Raw genomic sequence first — 25,752 nt, forward strand, 5'->3', positions numbered from 1 at the left:
GCCATCTTGCTGGCTCAACACCTTCCTTTTCCGAGACAAGGTATCTCATTGAACCTGATGCACACTGCTTTGGGTAGCGTGGCTGGCTTGTAAGCTCCTGGGGTCTACCTGTCTCCAGCTCCAGTGCCGGGGTTGCAAGCAGTGTAGCCATGCCCAGCTTTTATGGACTGAGGACTTGCACTCACCTCTTGCACTCACAGCAAGTGCTCTTGCCCCCGGGGCATCATCCTAGTCCACAGATTTGTATATATTATGAATTTAAGTCATTTATCTGATACATGGTTTGCAAATGTTTCTTCCAGTATTTGGTCTTTTTAGTCTCTCAAAAATTGTCTTTTAAAGAGTAGAAATTCTTAATCTCATGAAGCCAAACACCACTGTTTTCTTATGGATCATACTTTTGTTTTGGCCTTATAGTTCAGGGGCTGTAGATCTCATATTTGGTTTCTGTATATTTGAGGGCAAGCCAGATGTCTCCCTACCACAGCATTGTAACAGTTATGCTATGCTTTCTAAGTGCACTGTCTATGATTCCTAAACTCTTCTGAGCTGTTTTGTGGGTCAGCATGTGGTCTAGCATGCTGAATGTTTGAGGTACCTACAGAAACAACATAGACTTTGATGTTTTGGAAAAAGTCATTTATAAGTAGCAATTATGTTGATTGCTTGGCTCTTGTGTTCAAATCACAGTCCACTTGTCTCCAAAACTTTTTTCCTTAATCATTGTGAAAGATACTTTTTAAAAAATCTTGTTTTAATGATAAATGTATCTATTTAGCTTACCAGATTCTGTTTTTGTATATTTTGAAGCTGTGTTATTAGATGATTAAACATTTAACATTCTTATGTCCTTTTGATGAATTGAACCTGTCACCATTTTGAAATTATCTTTATCCCAGTAGTAATTCTTGCTTTGTAATACATTTTAGTTAATAATACATGCCTGTTGCAGCTTTCTCTTGGCTAATATTATCATGGTACATATTTCCCCAACCTTTTGGTTTTAATCTACTTATGACTTTACATTCAGGTTAGGCTTGTTAAGTCAGGATTTTATTGTGCCTTACTGGTTCTTAAAACCAAACTCAACAATATCTGTGTCTTATTGGGATGTTTACGACAATTGTATTTAATGTAATTATTATAACTGAACCATCTTGGTATTTAATTTATCATTAATATATACAAATAGGAAAAATACCATATATAGGGTTTGGTACTATTCACAATTTCAGTCATCCACTGGCCATCTTGGAATGCATTATTGCTGTATACATGTCTCGATTTCCTGGGTTAGTTTGTTGGTAGGAAGGCAGTAAGTAGGTCTTCAAGAGTCTCACCTTCCCCTAGATCCCCACCAATCCCAATCTCTCTGGTTCTGAGCTAAGTGTATGTGTTTAATTCCATGAGGAAGAACCTTGACATCAGTAGTACACTCTTACAGCCAAGATCAGTAGACCAGAACTAACATGAATTTCAGCCGATCCTTGTGACCTAGCTTACGCTTGGGGGTTTCACCTTATTCTTACAAGCCCTCACTTCACATTCATCATTTTCCCCAACTCTCTGTCTCATGGGTTGCAGTCTGTGGCATTGGAGACAAAAACAGTCACCACATAGGACTATTTAATGAGCACTCACCCTTCCCATTAGGTTGTAGATCTGCAACAAATCCAGATACACACACATACACATAAATACACACACACACACACACACACACACACACATACATATGTTCCAACTCTTATTTATGTAAATATTTGGTATTATTTATATATGAAATGTTCTCCATAGACTCACGCATTGATTGTATGGTTCTCAGTTATTGGCACTATTTTGGGAGATTCTAGAAACTTTTAGTATATAGAACCTGGTTGAAGGAAGTAGGTCACTTAGGGCATGGCTTGAAGGCTATACCTGGTCTCCAGTACCTTCTTTACTCTCTGATCACACCATCATGATCTTCACCACAGGTTCAGAACCAGTGCAGCCAAAGACTATGGACTGAGGTCACTGAAATCATAAACCAGAGTAAATATTTATTCTCTTAGATGGATTCTGTCAAGTGTTTGTAACAGCAATTAGAAAAGCAACTAGTAAAGAGAATCAGTACCAGAGAAGTGGAGTGTGGTGATGTACTGTTTGTAATCTAATAAATAAAGTTTGCCAGAAGTCAGAGGACAGAGCCAACCACAGAATTAGCCACAGAGGTCAGGCAGTGGTGGCACACACCTTTAATCCTAGCACTCAGAGACAGAGTCAGAGATCCATCTGGATTTCTGTGAGTTCAAGGCCACACTGGGCTACACGAGATTAATCCAGCCTCAAAGAGAAACAGAGCCAGGCAGTGGTGGCACACACCTTTAATTCCAGCACTTGGGATCTCAGATCTTTAATCCCAGCACTAGGAAGGTTGAGGCAGGAAGTGATATGGCTGGTAGAGAAAGGAGTATAAGGCAGGAGGAGACAGGAACTCACGCTCTTTCAAGCTGAGGAGTTGGTGAGGTGAGAGGTGGTGGCTGTGGCTTGCTCTGCTTCTCTGATCATTCAGCTTTTACCCTGATATCTGTCTCTGGGTTTTTATTAAGACTGCTTAGGACCTGACCATGTGGTTCAGAAGCCTTTGGAAAGGTTTATGGGGGGAATTTGGGAATGCAGGCTAGAGAAGTCCTGAAATGCTGTAGGCAAGGCTAACGGATGATTGTGGTGGGTGTCAGGAAGGGAAAACTGGAAACTCCATTTCCCCAAATTCTGGCTGTTAGACAAAATCCAGCATTCCTCAGGAACTTGTGAAACCAGTTCTCCTCTACCAAAGGAGCCAAGTCCCTTATCACCGGCAGAAGGGACAAAAGACTACCTGTGGTGCCTATTAGCATACCAAAGTGTATACTGGCCTCCAGGCTCCTCAGTATCACAAGTACCTGTTACTCACTTCAGAGTCCATGCTGGCCTCCAGGCTCCTCAGCATCACAAGTCCCTGTTACTCACTTCAGAGTCCATGCTGGCACCCTGGCTCTTCTCACCTCCCCCACCCCAAACGTCTCCAGCTCACGGACTTCCCTCCCCACCAACTACTCCTTCTCCTTTATAGCCCTGCTATTTCAGCTGTGCTCTCTCTACTCTCTTGGTTCTTCCTCTGTCTTCTGTCTCACTGTTCCCATCCCTTCTCGGCTGCCTTCCTGCTTCTCTCATGGCCACGTCCAGTCTGCTGACCATGTCCAGTCTACTTCTTTCTCTCTCTGCTCTGGACTCTTCCAGATGCCTCTGTGTTTCTCTCTCTCTCTCTCTCTCTCTCTCTCTCTCTCTCTCTCATCACACTAAAAACCTTCTCCTGAACCATACCACAGAGCAGCCATGTCATCGGTTTATACAGTGGATGCACAGGAGGTCAGAAGAGTAACAGGAATGTGGACAGTGAAGGCCATGAGGCTCCCGAGGTTTCTGTCGGAGGAGATAATCTTAGGACTTAGACTGTGGCTATTTATGTATAGCCTAGAAAAGAAGTCATCCACATTTTTGTGTCCTGAGACTTTGAGTGAGGCTAAATTATAGGCAATGGACTAATTAGCTTGGCGGAAATTTCAAAACAGCACAGTAGGATTCAGGCTGTTTGTATGGTTAGTGCAGAATGCTTTGGAGCAGGTTTATGCAGTGAGAATTTGGGACAAGTGGAAAGTTTTGAAAATTATGCAATTTGGCTAGAAATTTGGAGTGTTTTTAAAGTTTTGGACAAGAAGAATCTGGCTATAAAAGATATTAGTGTCATTAAAATGAAATAAACTACTTAATTACAATAAGAAAAATGTCTTGAGGGCATCTTAAGAATTGGCCAGACACCGCCTATCCCAGGCTTAGAGGATACAAAAAATAAAATCTTTTGAAGGACTTCCTGGAGAAGAGACCCTGTGCGGAGTAACAATTGTGTCATTGGATCTCTGTTACTGTAACAAAATACCTGATACAATTAACTTAAAAAGAGGGAAAGAGGGCTGGAGAGACCGCTCAGCTGTTAAGAGCACTTGCTGCTCTTGCAGAGGACCTGAGTTCATTTCCAGACACCCACATGACACCGCACAATTGTCTGTAACTCCAGTTTCTTCTTCTGGCTTCCTCAGGGATCCAGCACACACAGGGTGCACAGGCATGCATGCAGACACAACACCCAGACACAAAACAGAAAATGAGGCAGGAGAGGGAGAGTCTGTGTGGACTTATTGTCAGGGGTTTCCGTCCATGTTTGGTTGGCTTCTTGCTTTGGTTCCTATGGCAAGGAAGGTTGCAGAGAATGCCTGGGAGTGTTTGCTAACCTAAGCTCATTAATCATCCACTTTGCAATAGCCAAGAAACAGAAGAGAGATGTACGTAGGGCCCCACTATGTCCTTAAGGATCAGGTTCCAATCGAATAAAGCTACCCACTGGGACTATGTTATAATTCAGTGGTAGACCCCTTTTTGGCAAGCACAAGGCCCTACGTCCAGTCTTCAGCCCTGCAAAAACTCCCACTAGGCTCCACTTTTTAAGGCTTTCACTAGCTCCTTACACAGGCCTTGTTGGGGACCAAGCCCTTAACCCACAGGTCTGTGGGTGGGTGGGTGGGTGGGTGTGTGAGGTAGCATTTCAGATTCAAGCTATAGCAGTTTTCAACTATATAGCTCCTTGTGTCCAAGAAAGGCATGTTTATACATTCCCTTTCAGCCCTAGCCTCACCCTCAGCCTGCTGTGGTGTTCCAGGGCAGCAAGTGCCCCCTGTTTGGCAGGAAAGAGAGGGCCTGAAGGTCTATAACGGGAATATGAGCTCAGGGGCTGGGCTGGTCCCGGAAGAGGCTTTGGGGTGGGCCAGCTGCCCTAGGCCTGAATGTCCAACAAGGGTCAGAGGTGGTTTGATTCTCTTAGGTTCGCTGGCAGTTTGTTGAACCCTCCGGCAACACAGTGCTCCCAGGACAGCTGCTCCCGAAGAAGTCTGTGTTCCCTTGAGGGTGTAAATGATACAACTCTTCATGTGCGTGGGAAATTCTTGTGCCCAATGTAGAGGCATGTGTTATCCAAGGCGTAGCTTCTGTGGGCTCAGAGTCCTGCCGTAGCTTAGACCAGCACGGATGTAGTCAATGGAAAGGTCAAAGTGATCCTGTCGATGTTAAAGTGGGGTTTGGAATTGAATTTGTGGTTCGTATGGGGAAGGTCTACCATATTTTATGCTGGTGAGATGACTTGGCAGGTGAAGGCACTTGCCACTAAGCCTGACAGTCATTCCTGGGTCCTACACGGTAAAGAAGAAAATGACTCCCAAAAGCTGTCCCCTAACCTCCACACCCACACTGTGGTGTTTGCACACACGCCTACACACACATATGCACTCATGCATGTACTCACACATGAACATATTGAAAGATAATTAAAGTTTTAAAAGTGTAGTAAATTTTTTTAAAGAACTGGCATATTTTAACTTTATTTTATATGTGTTGGTACAAAGGCGTCAGAGCCCCTGAAAGTGGAGTTGTGAGCTGCCATGTGGGTGGTGGGAATTGAACCTGGGTCCTCTGGAAGAACAGCCATTGCTCTTTCTTAACCACTGAGCCATCTCTCCAGCCCCTGGTGTATGTTATATTAAGATTTTGTTAGGAATGGAACAGAGGACTACTTGCATTGAGCATTAGGATTGAAATAGCCAAGACTATAATCTCTGTGTGTGAAAGGTTAGTTTTTAACTTCTTACGTTTTTTTTTTAATGGAAAAGAATCTTTTAAAGGTTTTTTTGTTTGTTTGTTTGTTTTTTATTTGTATATGCATATGTGTGTGCTTGTGTATGCCACCTGTGTGGGGGTGTCCTTGGAAGCCAGAAGAGGGCATTGGATTCCCCGGAGCTAGAAGCACAGGCAATTGTGAATGCTAGGGCTCACACCCAGGCCCTCTGGAAGAGCCCCAAATGCTCTTGACTGCCAACCATCTGGCCCTAACAGCCCCCCCTTAACTTCAGAGACAGTCTGTCTGGCAGACAAGAGCCAGGAAGGGTATGGTGAGAACTGGAGCTGAGACAGGCCCAAGCTTGTATATTCTGTGCAGGTTTTTTCTGATTTATGTGGGAACTGCTTGGCTGTTTCCTGGGCCCTTTGTGATCGATGGCTCTGAGTGTCCCTATAGTTATCCAGAAAGGACAGGTAGCCAATCAGCTGCCAAGGAGAGGGTGGATGTCACAGCTGTCTGTCAAACTGACTTGACCACACAAACAGATTTGGTTGACACCAGCATACAGGACCCTGGGGCTCTCATGGTGAGGGGTTTATAACTGAAGGATGAGGAAGAGGATCTTCCTGACTGCCTGATCCGAGATTCTCTAAGAGCACACAGCCAAGCTGCTGAGTCCAGGCTGTGCACGTGAATCCAAGATTATCCTGTTAAAGGACAAGCAACAGGGTAAAAATTACAAACCAGTGCACGCCTTTAATCCCAGCACTTGGGAGGCAGAGGCAGGCAGATCTCTGTGATTTCGAGGCCAGCCTGGTCTACAAAGCGAGATCCAGGACAGGCACAAAAACTACACAGAGAAACCCTGTCTCGAAAAACCAAAAAATAAAATAAAAAAGTAGAATAAAGTAAAATAAAAGTATGAACCAAGTTTAGCAGAGAGAGAGAGAGAGGTCAGCTTAGAAGAGGTCTAGAGATTTAGTGGAGGAAAGGGGCTTGAAGGATGCATTTCAGGTGCAATTGTGTCTGTGGGTTTTTGCTGTGGCACTATGTGTACAAATGAGTGTCTGTGTCTGCCTGAGTGTCTTGTCTGTGTCTGCTCCAGTGTGCCTAACATGGAGTGCTCATGGTCTGTATAGACATGATTCGTAGATATGATTTTGTGTTCCCTGTTCTTGTTTTTGACTGGCATGGTTACCTTTGACATACTTGTGTGACTGGGTGTCTGTTTCCCTGTGGGGTGCCTTCAGCCCCTCCTTTTGCCCCCACTTTCCACCTGACACATCCCAGCTGCCAGCACTATTTACTGTAAATAATGGCTTGGCTTCCCTTCCCGCTGTCTGGATTCCCATGTGTCAGGCTGCCTGCCCAGGTCCCTGGCCCTGTGACCTCTGAGCAGGCCTGACCTTGGAGTGCTACACACTGGAAATCCCCAGTGTGGTTCTTCTTATCTGAGGGCTGAGAGAAGTTATGCAGAGAGGCAAAGTGGGAAAAGCTGCTGTGCAGCACCCAGCCCTTCTGGAAACAAGATCTGTCCGAGTCCTTCCCAGGTCCCTTTCACTGTCCTAGGCTCTCTTCCCAACATGCAGTGAGAGTTCTGTTCTTCTCATCTCCAGGCATGGGAGCGGGTAGATTTCCGCAATCCAATCAGACCTGCGATGCTCATGTCCCCAGTGCCTGCGCTGTTCAAATCTTATATGCCCACTGAATCCCCAGCTGTCCTCTTTTTCCCAAAGTGCTTTTCACACCCTCCTCCCTTTCTTTCTCTCCTCTACTTACGCTTTCTCCTCATTCTCCTGTGCTTCCTGTTGCAGAGAATAAAGGCAGCAGACCATGACTAAAAGCAACTTGGGTAAGGAAAGGTCTATTTTAGCATGCAGTTTGTAGCCCATCATAGAGGAAAACCAAGGCCGAACTCAAGACCAGACCGTGACGCAGAAACCAATGGATGAATGCATGTTCTTCCTCAGACAGCACTGGCCTGTCTACCTAGGGATGGTATCACCCACAGTGGGCCAATCTATAAACCGCCCACAGATGGGCCCACAGGCCAACCTGATGGAGGCAATTCCTCAGTGGAGGTTCCTTCTTCCCACATGTGGCATTGTCTGAGGCTGGCCCTCTGTCACAGTTCTCTTTCCTCGGCCTCTTGCACACTGGGATTCCAGACATCTACCACCATGCTCACCACTTACTTCTTTCTCCTTTGCAGTGGACACTGACGCCATCCTTGTCCTTCCTTCTGCGACCCTCCTGGCCCAGGCCATGGGCTAACTATTCCAGTCAGGGCATTAGGCCTTGGTAGGCAGGTCAACAACAGAAACTCAACCGTTGCCCCATGATGCAGCGTGCTCCCATGTGACTTATGCCTCTGCACATCCTGTGGTTTCTGCCCTCCCTGGCGGGCTTGCAGTGAGCAGGCGCAGATGTGAGGTAGCTATAGGCTCAACCCTCTACAAGCCGGCATTGAACAGGCGTGACGTAACAGGTTGTTTTCCTCCTTCTACCTGTGTTCACTTGCCAGAGATTTCTTCCAAATGATTTTGAAGTGCTCTTCTGGAGGGCCCAAAGGAAGAACTTCTAAAAAGGGCTGGGCCATTCACAGTGGCTTGTCATGCTAGGAGTGAACTGCAGGTTAGTGAGCTAGTGAATTATTCTTGAAAACCTCTGTGTCTATCTGTCTGTCTGTCTGCCTGCCCCCCCCACCCTGTGTGTGTGTGTGTGTGTGTGTGTGTGTGTGTGTGTGTGTGTGTGTGTGCCTGTGTTGCTGTGGAGATCAGAGGACCACCTGAGGCTTGGGGCCTCACCTTCCACCTAGTTTGAGGTACTTTCTTTTGCTCTCCACAACATGTTCAAAGCTAACTGCCTGAGGCTTCCAGGGACTCTCCCGTCTCTGCTCCCACCTTACTGCAGGAGCGCTGGAAGTGCAGATGTGCACCCAGCTTTATGTGACTTCTGGGGATTCAAGCTCAGGCCCTTCTCACTGGTATTACAGATGTGCACCCGGCTTTATGTGACTTCTGGGGATTCAAGCTCAGGCCCCCATCACTGGGATTGCAGATGTGCACCCGGCTTTATGTGACTTCTGGGGATACAAGCTCAGGCCCTCATCCTTGCACACTGAATCCTTCAGTGACTGAGCCATCTCCCCTGTCTTAGGATAGCAAATTCTTGAATTTGTGCCTTTGTTAGGCTTCTCCTTCTTCAGATTTTCCTTCTTTTAAGTCTAAGGGAAGGTGACAGGTGGGATTGTGCTCAGCTGGTGGGAAGGGATGGGTGACTCCATCTCCATCAGCATCCTGCTTGAACCATAGGCCCTCGCTCTGGCTTCCAGTTCTCTACTCTGCCGAGAACTCAGGATCCCGAAAGGCTCTGCTGTGGTTCATCTCTCCACCCTTTGGTTGTGGGAGGCTAGTCAGCAGCATGAGCCCACGATGGATTATGACAGACAGGACCTGTGGGGTGCCATCGGAAGGGCCTGCTCCACCCTAAACCAGGATGTGTGCACAGTAACCTGCCTTCCTACCTTAGGCCACCACGACCCTTCCAGTCAGTTCCCTTCATCCAGGCCTCTTCTGGTCTTAATGCTCTGTGGCTCTCTGCCCAGCTCCCACCAGGCAGAGAGGACACGCCTGTCACAAGACCTCCTTTTCATTTGGAGAGGGAATTGGCTCAGCAAGCTTGGGCCTTGGATCTCTAGGACCAACTCTGCTCTGGGCTCTCTGCTGGAAGTGCTGTACACTGTGGAGTCCTGTCATATTAGCAAGTCCTCCACTACCCTTCTTAGTTTGACCAGATTGGTTACTGTTTTCTCAGGTGCCAGATTAGTCGCGTTTCTCACAGCACATTGGAAAAGAATTCAAGCATTCCTACTTCGGTCTTCGCTATGCTCTGACAGACCGGAAGGAGGACACAGAAGTGTCACCTTCTGAGAGGTATAAGTATCCAGATAGAGGTCCATGACATCTGCTCAGGAGTCCCTTGTCTTCCTGACTCCTAGTGATGTATTCTCATCTCTTCTGTGTCAGTTGCTTTTCTGGTTGTGACAGACACCTGGGAGGCTCTAGGGAGGGCATCTGCGTTGGCTCACATTTTCAGGGAGTTTCAGTCCACCACAACAGCATGGAGGACATGGTGGGAGGATCTTGTGGGGGTCAATCCACACTTAGAAGCAAGGAGCTCAGGCCACAAGCAGAAGTGACCGTTACCTTCCAAGTTCTGCTTGTAGGGGCCTCCTTCTTCCAGCCATCCTCAACTAATGGCTCCACCCAGAAGCTGAGACTAAGCATTGAAACACAAGCCCATGTGGACAACCTGTATTCAAGTCATAAGACACTCCCTGTCTATCCTCATAGAATATCAGGTTGACATCCACACTGTCCCTCAGGCTCCATACATTCAGAGCTTTCTCTGGGATCTGGTCCTGTGTTTCAAGAACATCTGCTTCACATGCATAATCCATGATTTCTACCACATTTTCATGCCCACCTGTGCTCTAACGTTGCTACCAACCTCCTAAGTCCTATCTTCTGTATTAGGATTCTCTAGAGGAGCAAAATTGATAGAATATATATATTATTGTAGTGGTGTACAGGCTGTGTTCTGGCTAGTCCAATAATACCTGTCTCCTGATGTAAAGACCAAGAATCCAGTAGTTATTCAGTCTATAAGGCTGGATTCCTTGGCTGGTCTTCAGTCTACGTTGGAAGCCCAAATAAGTAGGTTCTAATCCCAGTGAAGGGATGCCTCAGCAGCAGGACACATGAACTTGCCAGTGAGAATGAGGCTAGCAGACAAAAAGCAAAAGCTCCCACGTCCTTGTATGTGGGCTGCCACAGAAGGTGCAGCCCAGATTTAGGGGGGACCTTCTGACCTCAAATGATCTGGATTTAAGGTGGGTCTTTCCACTGCAAATGAGCCAATTAAGAACAATGCCTCACAGCTGTGCCCAGCTGCGTGGGTTTCGGTTGATTCCAGATGTAGCCAATGAAAGGCAGGCAGGACTCATGGCAAAAAGAGGCCGGAGCATGGCGAACATAGTGCCAAGTTTTGCCTTTTACCCTTCTCCCCGCTGCTAAACCACAGATTATACTCCTAAAGCTAGCCCCAAAGCCCATTCCCTTATTTGGCCACTGACTCTCGTTCCTGAGACTGATCACCAAGGTCCAACCATCAAAACATCAAGGTCCTGTAATCAACATCCATTTTTTTTTTTCTTTTCGGTTTTTTGAGACAGGGTTTCTCTGTGTAGCTTTGCGCCTTTCCTGGAACTCGCTCTTATAGCCCAGGCTGGCCTCGAACTCACAGAGATCTGCCTGTTTCTGCCTCACAAGTGCTGGGATTAAAGGCGTGCACCACCGCTGCCCGGCTAACATTCATTATTTTGAGTAACCTAATTAAAACACCCAATCAGAACTTACCAACATGCCCTAGCTCATTCTAACACAGACCTCCCTTTTTCTCCTCTAGAAACTGATACTTGCAAAGTTACTTGCTGTTGTTTCTACCCGATTCAGATTCAGCCACCTCTCTTTGCCTTGCTTAATAAAGGATCTCTTTGTGTTTGGTTTGTGCTTGGAAATCGGTGTTTGGGTGTGCTCTGTGCCTAATCCGGGGTCCAGAGGGGAACACCCAAGCAGCATGTGAGTCCCTGCAGTCAAGTTGGCAACCAAGATTAGCCATCACACCTGTTAACTTCCCGGAGCTCTGTGTACCTCCAGTTTTCCAACTTCATGGTCCCTTCCCTGCTCTCATCCCTTCTGTGTCTTCGCTGGCAGCCGCCTATTTCTGAGAGAAAGTCTCTTCTCTAATGTTCTACTGCCAACAAGATGTCTGTGCTTTCAGATAAGACCAGGCTCTTGAGTTGGACACTCCATCACTGCTAGCTTGGTTACTCTGAAAAAGAAAATGCCCACGGTAACTAGAAAAGAGGAAGGCTGCTGCGGTACAAAGACAATGTTTATATGATATCCAAATTCTATGTCGAATGGCAGCCTTGGATGCACCTGCTCCGTTTCCGACCTGGGCCGGTTCACCCCTCCTTAGGCAACCTGGTGGTCCCCCGCTCCCGGGAGGTCACCATATTGATGCCGAACTTAGTGCGGACACCCGATCGGCATAGCACACTACAGCCCAGAACTCCTGGACTCAAGCGATCCTCCAGTCTCAGCCTCCAGAGTAGCTGGGACTACAGGCGTGCGCTACAGAAGGCTGTCTTTTGACTCACCGCCGTTTCAGAGAAAAACTGCTCATCTCAAAATGGCCAGGAAGAAAGGGAGAGATGAAATAAGCCGGTGTCCCATACCCCCTTCTCAGGCATGCACCCATCGACCCAGCCTCCTTCACCAAGCCCTCCCCAGACGCACCTCCCTGCTGATCACACTCGTTACTTGTCCCTTTGCTGTGCCAGGAAGCCTGATGAAAACAGCTAAAGGAGGAAGGGTTAATCTCAGCTCCCAGGTAGAAAGAATAACCCATCATGGTAAGGAAGTCATGGCGGCCGGAGCTTGAGGCAGCCGGTGGGTCACATTGCGTCTGCAGTCGGAAAGCTGGCAGCTATGAATGTGAGTGCTCAGCTCGCTTTCTCCAGCGAACTGAGTCTGGGACTCCAGGCCATGAAACGGTACCAGCCCCATTTAGGGTGGCTCTTCCTACCTCAGTTAACCGAATCTGAATGGTCCTTCACAGACAAGCTCAGAGATTTGGGTTCACAGCAATTCTAAATGCCACCAAACTGACAGTCAAGGTCTCACCTCAGCACTTCCGCCTGGCAACCATGCTTGCAGCGGATGCTCCTTTAAGCATGCATTTCAGACCCAACTACCTGTGTTCAACATGCCCTGTCTCTTCTTAAGAAAACCTGGGGTTGGGGATTTAGCTCAGTGGTAGAGCGCTTGCCTAGTAAGCGCAAGGCCCTGGGTTTGATCCTCAGCTAAAAAAAGAAAAAGAAAAGAAAAAAGAAAACCTGGGTGCTGGGGATGGAGTTCATCCTCTTTAGCACTTGCCCAGGATTTGACTCCCAGCTTCTCAGACAACAAACCAACAAACCCACCCTCCGTGGACATCTCCATTTCTTCCTATGACTTTTCTACCCCGCTATAGAATAAATGTCTTGAAAGAGTGATTACAGTTACAGTTACCAGTCGCTTCTCTCTGTTCTCACATCAGCCCACTTCAGTTGACTCAGGAGAAACTTGAAGTAGTAACATTGATTTATGTTATAAAGGATTTACTAATAACTTCCTTAGGAGATATTAAGTTATGTAGGATTTAACCAAAGGGGTGTGTTGACTCCAGTAAGACAATAGCTTTGCTATGCAACTCTCAGGTCTGCCCAAGTGGCCAGACTTGCAGTCCCCTGTGTCTGGTTAGTTAAACCTGGGGCCAGAGATTTAATATGACAATGTATGTGGAATGCATAAGCCCACAGTGTATATAAGTTAATAAAATCTTCAATTTGAGGCCTGCCCCTCTTTAGCATTAGCCAGAGCCAGATATGTGCTCTTATTCCAGGGCTTTTCCTTGATTAATCTCAAGTGTGCAGAGTGGTTTCTCTCCCTGGGAAGGCAGGCACACTTTTACTTCCCCTTCTCCCTGAGTCCCTTCTGAAGACAGGAATTTTCTCTCTGTCGGTAAATCTAACAGATTCCATCTTTCTTAGTCAGCTGGCACTTTTCTCTTGAGATGTTCTCTTGTCTCCTATTATACCACCTCTCTTCTGGTTTCTCTGCCGCCTCAGTGGCTCCTGCTTTTCCCTGCTTTTGGGCTATCCCTTTTCTAATTTTTTTCTTAACCATATCCCTCTACATTTCTTCCACCTTTTCGTTCCCTCCTTCCTGTGTTTTTCAGTTTCTTAGAGTAGAGGTATGCCTAGTGCCAATCCTTAGATTTCTCCTTTATTTATACTCACCCTTGATGACCTTATCTGGTGTCTTAGGGTTTCTACTGCTGTGAAAAGACACCATGACCACGGCAACTCTTATAAAGGAAAAGATTCCATTGGTGCTGGCTTACAGTTCAGAAGTTTAGTCCATTCTCATCATGGCAGGAAGCATGGTGGCACACAAGTGAATGTGGTGCTGGAAAGGAAGCTGGGAGGTCTACATCTGGATCCACAGGCAACAGGAAGAGACAGTGAGCCACTAGGCCTGACTTGAGCTTCTGAGACCTGGAAACCTACCCTCATCGACACACATCCTCCAACAAGGCCACATCTCTTAATAGTGCCACTCTCTATGGGCCTATGGGGGCCATCTTTCAAAGCACCACATCCGGTATCAAGGCTATGTGTCGTCCGTTTTAGGTAGTCAGAACTAATTCTGTGCTAAATCAGGCTGTTGGTGATAGTGTCAGGATAAAACAGAGATTAGTTCTGTTGGTACCACAATAATGAAATCAGTAGAGGGCATGGCATCTGGTCACAGTCGGGATATGAGGGAGTACAACAGGATTTACTGACAGACTGGATGGGTCTGTTAGAGGGGAAAAGTGAAAGATGCCACCACTATTCACTGCCTGAATAACTGGGAAGATGGAGCTCCCATGAGCTGATAAAATACTGCTGGAGACTGGAGCAGATTTGGTATGCGTGTATAGGTTTGGGTCAAGGATCCAGAATTTTATTTTTGCACAGTTTGAGGTGTCAGCCCTTTAAGTGTATACATTGATTAGACGATTTGGACATGTGTCTGTCACCTGCGTGTTTGTCAACTTGACACGAGTCATCTGGGAAGAGGGACATCAAGTGAGGAAAAAAACCTTCTTCAGATTGACCTGTAGGCAAGTCTGGGGGTGGGGAGCATTTTCTTGATTGATGATTGCCCAATGTGTGAGCATCAGTCTAAGCAAGCCAGGAGGATAAAGCCAGTAAGCAGCATTCCTCCATGGTCAATGCTTGAGTTCCTACCTCCACATTTCTGACTCGGCTTCCCTCAGTGACTGACGGTGGTCAGGATGTGTAAGGAAAACCAAACCAAGAGCTTACCTCCCCAAGTTCCTTTTGATCGTGGGCTTCATCACAGCACTAGAAAGCAAGCCAGGGCAGCATGAAGTCGGGAACTAAGCTCCCTGTAGCAGGCCTGTGTGTGTGTCATAGTGGGCACATAGTAACATATTCAGATAGTTATTAAATGAAAGGTGATCCTGAAGGCCACTTTCACTGTGGATGTTCTAGAGTTCTCGTGTCAGTTGAGTACTTCCTTGTGTGTCCTGACGGCACTCCCCATAGGGCTCATCAGATGGATAGATGGGCACAGTGCTTGTCAGCCTGGCAGCGCAGACACTAGATTCATCTATTACTGTGTACTGGCCACTGTGTTCTAGGTACTCAAGACACTAATCAGTTTCCAAGGCAAGCGAAGGACAGAAAGTGAGCTTCAAGGACAGTCAGAGAGGGGATCTGAGAATGACCGGGATTAGAGTCCAGTGACTGTCTGGATGTATGGACTGAGCAACCAAGAGGGGCAGTAAATCTGCCCCCTGACGCTGTCCAATAAAAGAGGGTGTCTGGAAAACTTTCAATCAATACACATTATCTCCGGAGGAAGATAATGGTTGTGGCTGTTTTGTTTTGTTTTGTTAATCCATCTGTATGATTTAAAGCTCATATGAAATACCAGGCCAAAAAAATGGCTTTGAGAATCATCTTTATTAATATTTTAATGATTTATTATGTTAAGAACAGTTGAGGCTTTGGATATACATGCCGAGTTTTCCTTCCCTACCCACAGAGACACTGGGGCTTAGTAATATTAACTGGTCAGAGCTGAGGATTGTTTTCCACATTCCATTCTCGTTGCTTTGACCTTAATCTGTATCTTTCCCCCAAGGGTCAGAGATCTGACGTCAGAATTCTCAAAAAACAAACAAACAAACAAATGAATGAATAAAAACACTAAGACTTTTGGAACATCTTCCTGTGTTGCAACACACACACACACACACACACACACACACACACACACCACTTGTTCATATTTGTCATCTTAAAGTTATTCTTTGGCCACTTCAAAGTTTCTTTCCAACTCAAATCTTTGATTTTATGATCAAGCACAGCCATGAGGTACACTGTTGTGCCCAGGCTTTCTCAACAAGTTCGAGCTTCCGGTCTTCTCCCCAGGGAGACCAATCCTTGCCCCAGTCCGAGTAATTAGAGGAAAACAACCTTCTGACCTCACAGGTTTTGGGGAACGCGAGGATAATGTGAAGAGGGTTTTTTGTGTCCAGGGCCACCGAGGCTGCCTTTGGTGGTTGACAGGGATAGGATTGTAACAGGCTCCCAGACCTCAGCATAAGCAACACCACCATGGAAGTACCATTCAGGCCATAAAACTCGGCACACAGTCAGCTCCACCTGCCAAACTAAAATGAAGATCTGATCCATCATAGTCCATAGCTCTGGGAAAGTCTCTAAATGTACCAACCTTGTTTTGTCTTCTGAAGTTCTGCTTCTGGCTAACTGTCCCTGTTAACTGAAATATATTTTGTGCCTGAAAACTCACCCTGAGGAAGGCTTGGGACTGCACTGGGATCCTGAATACCCGGTGTAGTCTCTGGCCAGCTAATAAAGACCTCTATTGGCTTAAACCCATGTCTAAGAAATCTTCTTTGGTGGATACCTCACAATAGAGATAAGCGTGGAATACAAGGTGGTTGAGCTAAACAAGTAACAGGGAAGCCTTCTAGAAATGTCTCAGTAGAGCAAGCTCTTTGAGAAGCCCTCAGCCCTCTAGGAGACACTTCATTTAGTCTGTAAGGGGGAATGTAGACAAGGCATAGTTTGGAGCTTACATTTCATATTCTGCTTACAGTCTTTATTTTCTCCATTTCCTTAGAAGGATTACAGAAAACCAAACAACATTTTCATTCATTAATAAACAGATGTCCCCCAAACAACCAAGTAATGGACAATACTAGCAAAAACAGCCTAGGGCCAGAAGTTTGATCTCTGTATAAGCTGATGGCATGACCGCTCCGTGGTTTGGTTAAGGGGAAGTTTTTTTGTTTGTTTGTTTGTTTGTTTGTTTGTTTTATTGTAGATATGAGAGAGGAAGAGAGGGAACAGCCAGAGGCATCTAGAAAAGTCCAGAGCAGAGAGAGAAAACAATAGACTGAACACCGCCCACAGACTAGAAGAGCGAGGTATAAGAATGAGTAGCTGAGGAGAAGGAAGACCATGGGCTGGGGAAGTTCAGAGAAGGAGGAGAGGTGAGATGTTAGCTACGCTCTGAAGTATAGAGCAGGTACTGTGGTACTCAGGGAGCTTGGAGACCAGCACGTGCTTTGGTATGCTCACAGGCACCAGCCTGTGAGCACAAATATCTAGCTGAAAGCTCTCAAGGACCTTCTGGAACTTCCACAAGTGCCATCTTCCTGCCTGCCACAGCTGAAGGACTCCATGGTGGGCATGGGTTGAGCCACCAAGCTCCTAAAGCATCCTAAACTGGAAGCCAGATGGTGGTGGCGCACACCTTTAATCCCATCACTCGGGAGGTGGAGGCAGGCAGTTCTCTGTGAATTTGAGGCCAGCCTGGGCTACAGATTGAGTTCTGGGACAGCCAGGGCTACTCAGAGGGAAAAAAAAAACCCAAAAACAAAAAAAACTCCAATAAAAACCAAACAAAGCCCACAAACAAACAAAAACAGAACAAAACCAAACAGGAGCATCCTAACTGGAGAAGATCCCAGGTGGAAGCCAGAGCAGTGTTGCCTGCCCAGCCGTCCCCACTCAAGGAGATGTCTGTCTAACCTTTACAGTAACATGACATTGTAAACAACAATTGTGTGAACAATCTGAGCATATTTGAAAGGCAACTCTCAGGTGGACATCCTAATTCCTGACTGCTGCAGGGTCCATTAGCTGCAATTTCTGCAGGATCTAATGCCCATTCCTGGCCTTTGTGGGCCCATGCATGCAGGTAATGTGGAGACATACATGCAGGAAAACACCCATACACATACAATAAAAATAAGAATAAAAAGAAAGTACACTGGGAGAGTAAGGGTAGCAGAAGAGAGGGTGGGCTAAAATGACGGAGGCACGTGTGGTATAGACAGAACATGGGACTACAGCCCAGAACAAGCTGTAAGCCTTGACGGTCTCAAACATGTTTACCTACTTCTAGTGCTGTGCCTCTTTGCCAAGAAACTTTAAAGCTCTGTTCACTCCTTTATCACACAAGCAGCCTGCAGTGGCCTCACACCTTTCCCCCACAGTTAGGCCTTGGGCTAGCCTCCTGCTTAGGCTTGTTTTAGTGCTAAGAAAAATGACCTTTGGTTCCTTATGTGCCAATCAGGAACACAGGGGCCTTGTCCCAAGTACAAGAGCTCCCTCTATGTGCACCCCCCATCCCCTACTCCCTCAACCTCCCCACACCCATTCCCCCACAACCCCTACCCCTACACACCCCCACCCCCTCAACCCACCCACACCCCCATCCCCCCCACAACCCCTACCCCCACTCCCCCACCACTCCCCCCGACACCCAATCCCACCTCCACCCCCACCCACCACCACCACCACCACCCCACTGCCTTCCCTGGATCTAGGCACCTAGGCCACACAGTTGAAGCATGAGAACCAGGAAAAAGGGGCTGAAGCAAGCTTCTAGATGGGTTCTTGAAGATATTCCCTACACCAGTGGAGTGAACAAGATTCTGTGACTCAGTTGTGATATTTGTTGTACACACTTTGTGTGTTTTCTTTTTAGCTACTTGCCCTTGGTAAACTCAAAAGCATCCCTTGAAGAAAGGTGCACTAATGGTTCTTCTCTAAAACAAGCATGAGAATTTAGGGCTAAATTTCCTCTCCTGGATGGTGGGGGGGGGGGGCAGAAATGTCATCACTTCCTTCATCCCTTCCCTTAATAATATACAGCAGAGACAAGGAAAGATAGACTGTTTACAGATACAGGATATATTTTGGGTGGTGCACTCCCCACCTGTTCATTAAAGAAAATGACAACACTAGTGCTCTTTGAAGGATACAGAGCAGGGGGAGCCTAGAGGCAGCCATCACCCTCAGTGGTCTCCATTAGCAGAACAACATTTCCGAGGGGACTTGGGATCTAGGGTGGGCTTCTGTATTGAATGGCATAAGCCAATAGAGGACAGTGCCGGGGACAATGTCGGGGCCGGCCTGGTGCTGAGACAGAGCCGGACTGTCGAGGGCCTGGCCGGAGCTTACTGTCTGAAATGTGGGGAGCAGTTAAGAAGGATGCGATCACTGACTTCTCAGAGGACACAGAGTGGGCCTTGGGCCCTCTGCAGCTCTCTGTCTTCGTTTTCTTGGTGGGGCTTTTGGCTTGAGGCAGACCCTTGTCAACATTTTCTTTACTGGTTTTGGCTGCTTTTCCAGGTATTGAGACTATGGGTTCCACATGTGTTTTTCCTTTTATCTTGGGGTTAATAGCGTGAAAAAAGGATTTCATCTTAGTTTTCAAGCCAGCCTCTGGAAGGCTGGGGCTAGCGTGAGGAGAAGTTGGCATCACCTGCCCTCGTGAAATGTGGTCTTGCCAAGTTTGGCCCCCAAAAGGCTTTCCCTGAGTTGGTGGGTGACGGAAAGGAAGGCCCTGGGAAGCCTGGGAGGCCACAGGCTGGGGGACCTTAGCAATCTTTGCAGGCTTCGGGGTGACATTTACCTTGGTTTGACTGTCTTGCTTGTCACATTCAGGCTCTCTCTCCATGAAGACTTTTGGAGGTGGCTCTGGGAACTCAAGGTCAGGGGGATCCTGGGGGCTGGGCAGACAAGGATCCTCAAGATGAAAGCTCTGATTCTGCTGTGAGGAGCCTTGAGGTGTCCTGTGCTGAGGCCCTTTTTCTGGCTCCTGATCTCCATCATGTTGTGTTTTTTCACTGGTCGGGGAAAGCCCAAGATCTGCACCCATCTCTCCAAGGTCCCCCACTGCCTCAGGTTTCCCTGGCTCTTCGCTCTTTTCTGTCAGCGTGGGGATGTGGGCTGAGGACTTGCTCTTGTCTGGCCTTTGAGGCTCAGTGCTAAAGGGTTTTTCTAGGTTGGGCTCGTCCCCACTGGTCTCCATCTGAATACAGTACACTTGGGCCTCCGTCTTATTCCTGAGTTTGGAGGCCTTGGAGCCCCTCTGGACAGAACCATGGGCTACTGTTCTGGAACTAGGTTGGCTTGGCTTATGGCATACAGTCTGTCCTGCAGTGGCTGGCTGTTTTTTAAGGTGGACCCTGTTTGCATCTGGGGCTGGAGGAGAGTCACCTGAGCCAGGCAGTTTCTGGAGCTCGGTGCCTTCTGGGATGTCTAGACTCCTGACAGGTTCCTGCATGGATTCACTCTCTGGGCCTGCTGCATTTGACTCTTTGAGGTCATCAGCTGTTAGAGGAATTCCCAACTTTATCTCTAGGACCTTTTTTTTCAGGTGGAAATTCAGTTTCCCCAAGATCTCTCTCTGGCTGTCTAGAAACACCTTCTCTGTCCTCCTTTCCACCTGTCCTTCAGACTGGACCTCTCCTGTAGTGTTCACAGAAGCCTCTTCGTCATGCCAAGTACAAGGTTCAAGCCCACTCCGACATGGGTCTTCAAGTGGGATCATCTGAGTTAGGGGTTTTTCCTGTGGTATTTTGACAGGTCCAGGCGGCATCTCTGTGGTTGCAGATTGGCTAACAATCGCTGGGGATGTTGCTCTAGAGGGGGCCACACAGTAAAGGGCAGGCAGGCCTGACAGGAAGGCCAGATACTTATGCTGCAAAGTTGTCTCCAGTTTCTTAATCATTTCCTCAGGCAGGGCCTGGGGCCGCTTACAGTGTTCAATGAGAGTACCTGATGAAGCCTGCTTCTCCTGGTCCAAGGCCTCTGGTTCCAGAGGAACAACTTTGTGATATAAGTCAGAGTTATTTTCTGCCTGTAGCTCCAGGGGCTGGCCTGATGAAATTTTGGAGAAGGGAGTCCCTACTGCTAAGATCCCAGGAATTCTGCACTCCCAGGAACTTTGGACACAAGCAGGGACCTTGCCCTGGTGGATCTGTCCACATTTGGAATCAACATGGCTCTTCAATATTGCCTTTGTCTGGGAAAACAAGCGTGGCGTGGGGATTGACGATCTGTCCACTGCAAGTGCAAACATGTCATCAGACCCATCAGCCTCTGGGTCGCCTGGCTGTGGGATGCTCACATTGGGCAGTGCCCGGCTGCTGCAGGATCGGGACTGTTGGTCAGCAGAGGACAGCAGCAAGTGAATGGAGCGCTGGATCCTCTGGGGCAGGCCCCAGCGGAGGTGAATCAGCTGCCTCTGGAGGTGGAATTCCAGCAGCCTGCGTGTATGATCTGGGATGAAGAAAAGGTCTCTGGTGAGGACTGAGGAGGACTTCCCTGGACAGGAGACTTTTTTTAAAGTCTCCTGTGGCTTTGTTTTATTACACGGCTTATATTGCATGTGGCTTTGCACATAGGGAGATCTGGGGATGACACCTGGCAGACCCCACCGAAGCTGAAGCTGTCTTTGTAGAAGATGCCATTCCAAGGTTTTACACTCAGCCAGAGTCAGAAATGGTACGCTGAGCTGAGCGTCTTGATGTTCCCACAAAGACTCATTTGAAGAAGTTGAGGAACAGGGAGGGGGTGCCTGAGGTAGAGTGTGGGGCAGCAAGGGGAAGGGTGAGGACTCCTTCAAGAGATCTGGATCTTTGTAGGAGGATTGGGGTGTGTCCTTGGAGAGATCTTGAGCGCCTAAGAAGGTAGTAACCAAGGACTCACTGTGCATGGAAGGGAGGCCGCAGAATAACTGAGTGCATTGCTTCTGAAGATTGCTCCTGGAGTCGTTAACTTGTCCCTCAGGCAGTAGACAGATTCTACGCAGAACATTATGGTCAGGAGTGAATAAGGGCTTTCCCACAGGGCTTGGGATTTCTTCACAGTGTGTTTTTCGTTTTGGTTCCACATTAGACCACTCAGAAACCCAAAAGGTCTGGGTAGGTTGGCTGTCTGTACATGAGCACCAGGTCTGGTGGGAAATATTCCCAAACCTGTCAACATAGTTTCGAGAAGTAGTATTCAGGATAAAAGAAACTGGCTGGTTACTTTCAGGCTGGAAATACATTGGTGGGTTTGGTATAAGTTGCCTTAGGGACTCCTCTACACGTCTGGGGAGCCCCCATCTTTGGAAATGTACCAATTTTCTCACATGTAGCTCAAGAAGCCTTAGCACTTCAGGACTGAGGAATGGCTGGGGGACCGTGGTGACAAGAGACAGGGTCATAGGATGCATGACCTGAGTACTCTCCGGGTTCACGGTTTGAAAAGAGATCTGTGAGTTGAAAGGCTGGTGGTCTTGGTTCTGCGGGACATAGTTTAAATTGCTGTGCATTACCTCCCCTGCAGTCATTAAAACCACCGGCTCCCTAAGCCCTGAGGAAGCCACCGTCTCAGAGACCATGGGCACGTCTGTCCGATGAAATTCCTCTCCTACTTGAAGGAGATCAGCCCAGCATTGTCGGACACCGACCACACTGGTCGACTGTGTTAAGTGTTCTGTTAGTTGTGCTAGTACTGGGGTCCCAGATGATAGTGGAAGACGTCTGGAGTGCCTAGGATGAAGCTCCACGTTCTGCTCAAAAGACACTCTGGATACGGGTAACATCTCCAGGCAAGAAGAGCCCAGTGGCAATCCCGACAAAGCAGGGGAGGTCTGGCTTCTCTCACTCCTCAGCAGCTGCTGGATCTCTAGAGACGCAGCATCACAGACTTGGCAGCAGGGATCAACACACAGGAGCTGCCGCACATGTCCCTCCTTGGGGAGCCAGCTTTGGCTAGGAAGAGAAAAATGGCCGCCGTTGATGATGGAATGACACCTGCCCTCCCCTGGAGGAACGTGTCTGGGGATTGCTGTGCTCTGTCCTCCAGTCCCACAGTTCCAAGCCTACACTGTGACAAATGAGGTCCTTGTGGGAACCATTCAAAGTATGGGATGTTCCTGCTGCTGTGCCCAGGGAATCAGTGGGATCATTCACACTCTCTAGACATTAAGTAGAGGATTAAGATGATGGGCTGAAGGTGTCCCAGCGACTGCCCCACCCCCAGACAGACAGGAGGTGAGGTCAGTGGGGCCCTGCCAGACCCAGGGCTTTGCCCTTGAAAGGGAGGAGGAGCTGGAACAGGTCTGACATGGTGACTTCTTCATGCTAAAGCCACTTTCTTGTCAATTTGGAGTCTGAGTGCAGCTGGAGCAGTGTCCTTTACAAAGTATGCACTAGTCAGGTCTGAACTGCAGAGATCCTACCAGACAGAACTGGGTATCGGGCGGTTCTTCCCTCCTGAGGGGTGAACCATCTCTGCCCGGACACCGCTCTCAGCTGGCGACCTTGCCTCCACAGCGTTTCCCCTTCCAGCCATTGGCCCCAACACCCTCTTTTCCTTCTCTTCTGTGTATTACATCCTAACAGAAGTTCCCCCTCCTCCATCCCTCCCCCTCACCTCCCTTCTCCCCCAGATCCATTCCTCCTCTGTTTCCCTTCAGAAAAGAGCATGAAATTTGCAGACAAATGGATGGAACTAGAAAAAAAAAATCATCCTGAGTGAGGTAACCCAGAGCCAGAAGGACAAACATGGTGTGTACCCACTCATAAGTGGACATTGGCTGTTAAGTATTGTGCTACAACCCACAGACCCAGAGGGGCTAAGTAAGCCAAGGAGGGCTGAATGGATCTCCCTGGGGAGGGACATGCGATAGACTTTTGTGGACAGACTGGGGCAGGTGGGAATGGGAACAGTTACCCCTTTTTCCACCTCTGGCCCAGACTAGACTAAAAAATCATTACAGCTTAGAGACCACAAAGGTCAAGAGGTCACCTTTTCATGATAGTCAGCAGCTCCCAGGGCTTCTCAGCTTCTTCTCGGGAAAGTCTCCTGGCTGCAGAATCAGGACACAGTGTTATGTGGCGAATAAGCACTTCAAGGGTGTCTCATGGGGATCTGAATAGCATGTCTTTAGCTCAGCAAGAGGAACCTAGCGTTCTACGGTGTGTTTGTATACAGCATTCCCATTTCTAGTGCACTGTCCCGGAGGGGGAATTAATGCTATGCTTATTTTATTGAAAAACTACAGGTGAAATGCATTCTAGTAAACGACTGTGAAGGACGTCTTAATTCTTCAGTTCTCTGCTATCAGGAGCGTAAGGCAGAGAATTTTTTTTTCTTTTAACATTCTTGCTTTCTGATTGCCCACTCAGAGCAGTCCTTTGAAAAATGTCACCAGTTAGTGGCTCTGGAGCCTCAGAAGTTAGAGCACCTGGCACTGGGCAGGGTCATAGAGAAGAGGAACGTGGGAGCTCTCCTGGGGGCGTGAAGTCGGGGGACACTGGGACTTTACCTCTTGATGCCGCATCTCTAGCCCTCTGCCTGACTTTCCGGTGACGCTTAAAGAGAAAAATATTACAGTGTGAAGCTGGGACTGTTTCCTTTTCCATGTCTGTAATGTGACAAGGATCATACACCTTTCACTTTCCTTTCAATTACCCATGTGCAGTTTTGGCACTCTCCTATGCTGCCCCTTTCTGTGCTCTACCCTCTTCACCCTGACCTCCCGTCTCTGCATCCTTCTGGTTCTCATGGAAACTGACCTGAACTCTATTTCCTAACCAACTACTGAGTGAAGTTCTACTGGGGACTGCGGATTAAACAATAGACACATTATAGGATGTGTTCTTACATAAAAGACCTTCTACCTATAAATGACGTAACAAATTGAACTGGGAAGTTCTCCTGTACTGGGAGATCTGAGATAATGATAGCCTTCTATTTAAACCAATAGAAAGATTTTGGGCTCATCACTCATGAAAGTGCTGGTAAGGGAAGACTTCCAGCCTCACAGAAGAAAGGTATTATACTCTTGAAAGTGTCACATCCCAACTGTCAGATAGGGATATCGAGGTCTTAAGTGGAAGGTGGGCAGACACCGGAACTTCTCAGCTAGCTCAGTCGTGGTTCAGGGTTTCCCTACCCGGCAACAGCTCCTTGTGTGCTCGCACTTCAATCTGTGGTAATTCTGTTGCACTTGCCAGATAATTAGGATAATGATGAAAATGTAGAAATAGGTATATAAGGAGTATTCAGTATCCCACAGAAAATACGTAGAGCTCAACATGGTCCAAACCTCATCAACATGAGGAGACCAGCCATCCCTATTCCTAGGACATTCAGAATCCTAGCGCCTAATATCTCCCAGGGCTGAGCCTTGTCACGTCTACCTCACAGAGGACAGAACCGGGCCACCAGACGGCATCACAAAGCCCTCCATTCCATAAGAGAAGCTCGTAGAGGAGGGTATATGGTCATCTTATAGGTTGTGTACCCTGGAACTGAATATGTCACATTCACAAAGTGTGCCTGTTCCTCATTGTCACTCTGCACTCACCCCTGACATGCCGGCCTGCTGGCTTGGCTACTTTCTTCACAACTGTGTGGTTGTCACTGGTGGCCAGAGTCTGGGCTAGGCACTGCCAGGTTCTTGACATATTATTCATTGAAATGAGCACACACAGATTTGCAAAGTAGGAATTTTATTCAAAGCAAAGTGATAGTATAGATCAGAAAGAAAGAATGCCATTAGAATAGTGACAGTGGGCACACAAGAAAAGGGCCACAAGGTTCGGCACTTCCTTTTGTGGAAATTAAGAGAAGGAAGAGATTGATTGCATGGGTGACTCTTGTCTTGATTGACAGTTATATAACCTCTGTGCTACTTACCCTTTCCCATAATGCATCTGATCTTAACCATATTTGGACTTAATCATTATGTGTAGACATAGTCTTTATGCTCAGGCATAAGATGGTAAATAGGGGATTCTCCCTAAAAGTTCACTCAGAGTACATATTTTCACCTTGTTACACATGCACCCCAAATTAATTCAAACCATACCAGTTCTTCTACCTTCTTATGGGATGTATTTGAAACATCTTTGAATAGAAACTGTCCAAGTTTGACGGTTGTTAAGAGTGAAGAAACTTATTCAATTCTTTAGAGATATCTATGCATGCAGCTCAACACAAAAGGGGGTCCTAAGTTGCTAACGTGTTATTAGGTATTTTGTTTGGAGAGGGGGTTTGT

General features: G+C 47.4%; 1 protein-coding gene across 1 annotated transcript; it reads right to left on the reverse strand.

Annotated features, from left to right (window-relative positions):
• Positions 1-18,750: 18,750 nt before the first annotated feature.
• On the reverse strand, positions 18,751-24,789 carry Fam205a (family with sequence similarity 205 member A). The gene is made up of 4 exons (XM_036177401.1): positions 24,646-24,789; positions 24,016-24,061; positions 23,496-23,556; positions 18,751-22,456 (listed from the first exon to the last, which is right to left on the reverse strand). The coding sequence occupies exons 1-4, from the start codon at positions 24,787-24,789 to the stop codon at positions 18,751-18,753; spliced, it is 3,957 nt and encodes a 1,318-aa protein (XP_036033294.1).
• Positions 24,790-25,752: the final 963 nt, after the last annotated feature.

The sequence above is a fragment of the Onychomys torridus genome, chromosome 2 (assembly GCF_903995425.1).
Source record: "Onychomys torridus chromosome 2, mOncTor1.1, whole genome shotgun sequence".
Taxonomy (NCBI): Eukaryota; Metazoa; Chordata; class Mammalia; order Rodentia; family Cricetidae; genus Onychomys; species Onychomys torridus.

What these genes read in the sequence shown, in the direction of transcription:
- Fam205a (XM_036177401.1), bottom strand. Translation starts at nt 24,789, where the DNA reads ATGTTGAGCTCTACGTATTTTCTGTGGGATACTGAATACTCCTTATAT. An exon ending in TAGAGATGCGGCATCAAGAG is followed by an intron (nt 23,557 to 24,015) that starts GTAAAGTCCCAG and finishes CTGATTCTGCAG; the next exon opens with CCAGGAGACTTTCCCGAGAA. An exon ending in CTGCTGACTATCATGAAAAG is followed by an intron (nt 22,457 to 23,495) that starts GTGACCTCTTGA and finishes TTCTCTTCCTAG; the next exon opens with CCAAAGCTGGCTCCCCAAGG.